This window comes from Gavialis gangeticus, unplaced genomic scaffold (assembly GCF_001723915.1).
Source record: "Gavialis gangeticus isolate Ggan-Ray unplaced genomic scaffold, GavGan_comp1, whole genome shotgun sequence".
In the NCBI taxonomy this organism is placed as follows: domain Eukaryota; kingdom Metazoa; phylum Chordata; order Crocodylia; family Gavialidae; genus Gavialis; species Gavialis gangeticus.
In genome coordinates this window covers 148,584,690-148,590,779 of record NW_017729022.1, presented here as the reverse complement: position 1 = coordinate 148,590,779, position 6,090 = coordinate 148,584,690, and the positions used below count along the sequence as shown (strand labels likewise).

General features: G+C 44.8%; 1 protein-coding gene across 1 annotated transcript in view; it reads left to right on the top strand.

Moving 5' to 3' along the window:
• The first annotated feature begins 1,523 nt into the window (after nucleotides 1-1,523).
• Nucleotides 1,524-6,090, top strand: part of MSH6 (mutS homolog 6) — a 37,974-nt gene continuing 33,407 nt past the window's right edge. Inside the window, exons 1-2 of the mRNA XM_019516305.1 lie at nucleotides 1,524-1,604; nucleotides 5,531-5,697. Coding sequence (XP_019371850.1) covers nucleotides 5,563-5,697 — 135 coding nt within the window. The 5' untranslated portion in view covers nucleotides 1,524-1,604; nucleotides 5,531-5,562. The remainder of the gene's footprint in view (nucleotides 1,605-5,530; nucleotides 5,698-6,090) is intronic.

Here is a 6,090-nt window from a genome sequence, read left to right as displayed (position 1 = left end):
GCCAGCATGATGGCCAAAAGGGACCTCTGGGTTATGGTTGGTCATGGGATGAACATGAGCCACCAGTGCAACGCTGTAGTCAACAGAGCTAATAGCATGCTGAGGTGCATTAGCCAATGTGTCGCAAGCAGGGCTAAGAAAGTGATGCTTCCTCTCTACTCAGCTCTGATGAGACCTTAGCTGCAGTATTGTGTCCAGATCTGGGCACTGCACTTCAACAAGGACATGGAAAATCTTGAGAGAGTCCAGAGAAGGGCCAAAGGAATGATTAAGGGCCTGGAGGACAAACCTTATGCAGAAAGACTAAGGGATCAGGAAATGTCCAGTCTGGAGAAGAGAAGACTGAGGGGGGACTTGGTGTCTGTCTATAAATATGTAAGGGGTGAATATTGGGAGCTGGGAGAGAAACTGTTCACTAGGGTGCCCCAGGGGAAGACAAGGAGCAATGGCCATAAACTGTCAGAGGATGGTTTCAGGTTGGATGTAAGGAAGAACTTCTTTACAGTAAGGGTGACCAGAATCTGGAATAGACTTCCCAAGGAGTGGGTGCAGTCCCCAACCTTGGAAGTCTTCAAGAGGAGACTGGACAGATGCCTTGCTGGGATCGTTTAATCTCAGCAGTTTTCCTGCTCAGAGCAGGGGGGTTGAACTCGATGATCTTTTGAGGTCTCTTCCAGGACTTAATTTTCCATGATTCTGGAATTCTTTCTGCATGTTGCTGCTTATTTGCCTGACAACTTCTGTAACAGGAATTAAGAGATGTTGGTCAGCATGTGTTTGCTGGTTAGAAACTTGCAAAACAATGGCTGGATTTTCAAAACTGCTTTACGGTGCAGCTCGGTTCCTATTTTTATTGGATGCTGAGATCTTTTGAAAGTCCTGGTCACTTAGTTTATGTACCATAAGAGGAACTGAGCTCTTCTACGAATTTGGTCTTGTTTGCAGATGCTAATCCCTCATGGCATTCTGTCCCTGATGTTGTCCTCTTTTATCTAAACGTTGGGTATTTTAGCTACGGAGCACAAAAAATACTGTGTGCAAGTTAGAGGGAGCCAGGTTCTGTGAAGTTGGAGTGCTTGCATGTCAGACATTAACTTAAGATTCCAGCAGGAGTAGAAGCAGAAAAAATGTCTAGTCAGACTTGAGATGGAGTTTGATTAGTCTACAAATGGGATTAGAAAAAAGTGGTTGCTGACAAGAGCATGGTCTTAGCTAATAATAACCCAGGAGGTCCCTTTCTAGTTCTTTGTTTTCTAGAGATCCCCAAAACCTGCTGTGCCAAAGCATCTAATAGTCTGACTTGGGAGTATTGCTATTGCCTTTAAGAAGGAAAAGAACTAAAGACTGAGTTGCTTTCCAATGCTAAATGTTAATTACATTCTGTGGTGGTCTATTTTGCAGTGTCTCCTGTGGGTATTCACCTGGTGATTTAGTTTGGGCCAAGATGGAAGGTTATCCCTGGTGGCCATGTCTGGTATACAACCACCCAATTGAAGGAACACTCACCAGAGGGAAAGGGAAATCCTCTCGTATCCATGTCCAGTTTTTTGATGACAGTCCCACAAGAGGCTGGGTTAGCATTAAATACTTAAGGCCATATAAAGGTAAGAGACATAACTACTTGAAAGGGGAGAGGGAAGAGAAGCTGCGTGTTGGGTAGAAAGAAATGCTAGGCTGGGGCCCAAGGAATTTTGTTTTTAATTTTAGCCCTGCTATTAAAGGCCTGAATTGCCTGTAGGGAAATCTGTTCCCTGTTGTATAAAATGGTAGAAGTTACCGCTTCCCCTCACAAATTCTAAATATATTGAGGATTATACAATCCTTTGAACAGGTATAATTCTAGACAAGTTCTACTAGTTTTTCAGCTTTAATTTCCAATTCTAAGAAGTCTCATTGCTTTTAAAGGAACTTTTTCGAAAAACTGGGTTGTTTTTTTTTTTAAGCACTCCTTACAGTGGCATGATGAAGACCTAAACTTGTACTTTGATTTGATTCTCAATAATGTTCTATCCATCTGTTGTATAATACATTTGATCAACAATGGTATTTATTTTCTGATTTTCTGATTATATTTTTGCTACATAATATTGACGTGAATTAAACTATGGGTTCTGAATAATGCATCTTCCTTAATTTGCTAGCTAGCCCCCATATTGAAGCGTATGGGATTTGGTTATACAAAAATCAGTGACACTTTTTAGAACTTACACTGCTGTTTACTAACAATAGGAACTGAATTCAGAATTCTGTTTTAGTGGTATGCCCATCCCTTTTGTATTTATGCACACACAAGTACACTGTATAATTCCCTTTACTTATGTTTCTATGGCTTATTAAAAATGAAAATGGCCTGAATGTTTAATGTGTGCTTGGTATCAAATACATGTACATTTGTCTGCATACAGTTGGTCTTTATCTTCCCCATAGAAAATAAGCTGATTCCAGTCTTAACTGAAAACTGGTAGAATATTAAAGAAGAAAGGTAACGAATGAAGTGTCATAAGTTTCTAACAAAAATGTGCTATATTTAATATCTTAAAATGCTAGGCCTACTGGACAGTGCGGTCAACACAGGGCAGATGAGAACAGGGGTGGGCGATTATTTGGGCTGGAGTACCACTTAGGTTTTGGTGAGCTGTTGTGGGCTGCGGAGAGGGGGACTGGGGAGATGCCAGTTGATCCTATCTGGCCTGCCAGCTGCTGCTGGGAGCCTGAGGAGGGAGGGCTGCGCCCCATGCCTCTCCATTCTTCCGGGGCTAGGCCAGGCCACGCAGCATGCAGACTCCTCTGCCCCTGCCCAGCTTCCTGTTGCCACTGCACAGTCCTGGCACCACAGCTTCCAGCAGGTGGGCCCACATGGGACTGGGCACAATGCAGCATGCAGGGTAGCCATCTTGCCTGTCTGCCACAATGAGCTATAGCTGCCCTGGGCTGAGTGCTCCCCTCCCCCACCCCCATGGTGGGGTGGACTCATCTCCTAGTGGTGCGGCAGCAGCTTGTCACAGAGGGAAAGTGAGAGAGATGGCTTCTCAATGCTCTGCATTGCGCCCTGTCCTGTGCAGGCCCAGCTGCTGTTGACAGCCTTGCCATGACTGCACAGCCACAGTACTGACTGGAAGCCGTGCAGGGTGGGAGGTGGATGCTGGGGTGGGGAGGAGGAGCAGAGGCATCTGCATATTGTGTGGCCTGGCTCTGGGTGCAGCAGAGCAGAGCTGTGCAGGGGGCAGCCCTCTAGTTGTAAAGCGTGTAATGTAATGGGAACCTTGGGCTCTTATGGTATGGAAGCCAGTTTGCTAAAACTCCACCCAGTTTCATAAAATAGTCCATATGGAGGGCGTAAAGAACTGTTTCAGCTGATTTTCAGTGTCACCTTGTTGACCTAAATTTGGGCTTCCATACCATTTTTTTGTTTTCAGCGATGGCTGCTATTGTCAAACAGACACTTGCCATTAATATTCTTTTCTGGATTTGGATTTTATCTTAGACTTGGATAAATAATTTTGACAAAGCTAAATCATTGTAAAAATACAAATCTTGTTCGTGCAGGATTTGATTATTGCTTCTTGGTGTGATGGGCTCAAATCAAGTGTAGTTCTTTCATTTGATAGGTATGCAGAGCAGTCCTTGAATGCAAACATTGCCATCACTTTTTAATGCAGAACAAGTGATAGATTCATAGATGTTAGAGTTGGAAGGGACCTCAACAGATCATTGAGTCTGACCCCCTGCCCTGGGCAGGAAAGAGTGCTGGGGTCAGACGATCCCTGCTAGGTGCTTGTCCAGCCTCCTGTTGAACATCCTCAAGGTAGGAGAGAGCACTACCTCCCTTGGAAGCCCATTCCGGATTCTGACCACCCTTACCGTAAAGAAGTTCTTCCTGATGTCCAACTTAAACCCGCTGTCTCTCAGTTTGTGGTTATTCCAAGGGGTCCCCTAGTAAACCGGGCATCTACTGTTTCTTGCTGTCCTGCCCCAGTGAATTTGTAAACAGCCATAAGATCCCCTTTCAGCCTTCTCTTGCAGAGGCTGTAGAGATCCAGGTCCCTCAGTCTCTCCTCATAGGACCTTACCTGCAGGCCACTAATCATACAAGTGGCCCTTCTCTGGACCCTCTCAAAGTTATTCACATCCCTCTTGAGGTGCAGCACCCAGAACTGGACACAGTACTCCAACTGTGGTCTGACCAATGCTGCATAGAGAGGAAGTATCACCTCCTTGGGCCTTGTTTGTGATGCACCTGCTAATGCACAGTAAAGTGCAGTTAACTTTACTGATCACTTTGTCACATTGACGACTCATGTTCATATTGGGGTCAGCTATGACTCTGAGATCTCTTTCTGCTACAGTGCTGCTGAGAGGGTCATCCCCCAGCCTATAGGGAAGTTGGTGATTCTTTCTCCCTAGATGTAGCACTTGTCTTTGTTGAACTGCATCCTATTCTTTTCTGCCCATTTTTCCAACCTGTCTAAGTCTGCCTGGATTCAATCCCTTCCCACTAGCGTGTTTGCTCTACCCCATAATTTTGTGTCATCTGCAAATTTGGACAGGGTACTCTCCATGCCCTCATCCAAGTCACTGCTGAAAACATTGAGCAGCACAAGTCCAAGGACTGAGCCTTGGGGGGACCCCACTGCCCACAGCTTTCTAGGTCAGTACTGACCCATCCACCACCATTCTCTGGGTGTGATCCTTAAGCCAATTTGCCACCCACCTGACCATGTAATCATCTATGTCACAGCCTCTCAGTTTGTTTATGAGACTAGGATGTGATACTGTATCGAAGGCCTTCTTAAAGTTCAAGTAGATGACATCTATCTCGACTCCTGCATCTAAGCATTTTGTGACCTGGTCGTAAAAAGAAACTAGGTTAGTCGGGCACGATCTACCTGCTATGAACCTATGCTGGTTGCCGTTCAGCATTATTTTTCTTGCTGGATTCCCACCAATGTGATTCTTGCTATTTTTTTCAAACGTTTTCCCAACAATGGAGGTGAGACTAACTAGCCTATTGCTATCTGGTTCCTCCTTCCTCCCCTTTTTGAAAATAGGGACCGTATTGGCCCTTTTTCAGTCCTCTGGGACCTGTCCAGAGTGCCATGAGTGCTCAAACAGCTGTGCCAGTGGCTCTGCTATGATGCTGGCTAACTCCTTCAGCACCCTTGGATGAAGATCATTTGGTCCTGCTGACTTAAACACATCCAGCCCCACCAAGTGTCCCTGTACTAGGTCAGTGCTGACCATTGGTGGGCTGGTTTTCCTCCTGTGTCTGTCTATAATACAACTGGGAGATTTGTCCTGATCCATGTTCAGGAATACAGAAGCAAAAAATTCATGAGTTTTTTACATGCTTCAGCTCTTTGGGATAGAATTATCTCAGTTTGAGTTGAATTGTGGGTCTCTTGGGTGATGCAAAATGTTGGATAATAGTGGTCCATTTGACCCTTATTTTAAATGAAGAGGGTGCATGGTAATGCTACAAGACTAGCCATATCCTACACTTCATTTTGTCAAATATTTGCATATCTTGCAGGTTCAGCAGATAAAGAAACACAGAAGGGAGGCATGTTTTACAGTTCAAAGCCTGAAATTAAAAGAGCAATGATCTTAGCAGATGACGCTATGCCTAAAGATGCAAGTAAGCGGCTTGAGCTTGCTGTGTGCAATGAACCTTCAGACACGGAAGATGAGGAAATGGAGGTAATGGTTTTGAGTTTACCATGGTCTCTCAGAAGTAGTTAGAAGAGGAGAGAAATGTGTGCTTCCTGTGCTGATTTATCAGTCAACTATTGTCTTGTGTTCTGTTTCTCAAAGAACCCTTTTCTTTGTGTCCTGAATGAAATCCTCCGTTAGCTAAAGTGTATTATCCCTAGCTCTCACAACTAGAGGAGCATCGATATATTGGATCGGTACTGATATGAAGAAAATTGTCTATATTGGACATTGCCCCAATGGGGCGAATAATTTGGCCAATAAATACCTGTGCTGTGTGCAGCTGCAGTGCAGCACAGAGCAAAGCCAGCAGCGTGGAGTGCTGCCTCCAGCTGGTAAGTCAGAAGGGGAGGGAAGGAGCATGGGGGGCAGATCAAGGTC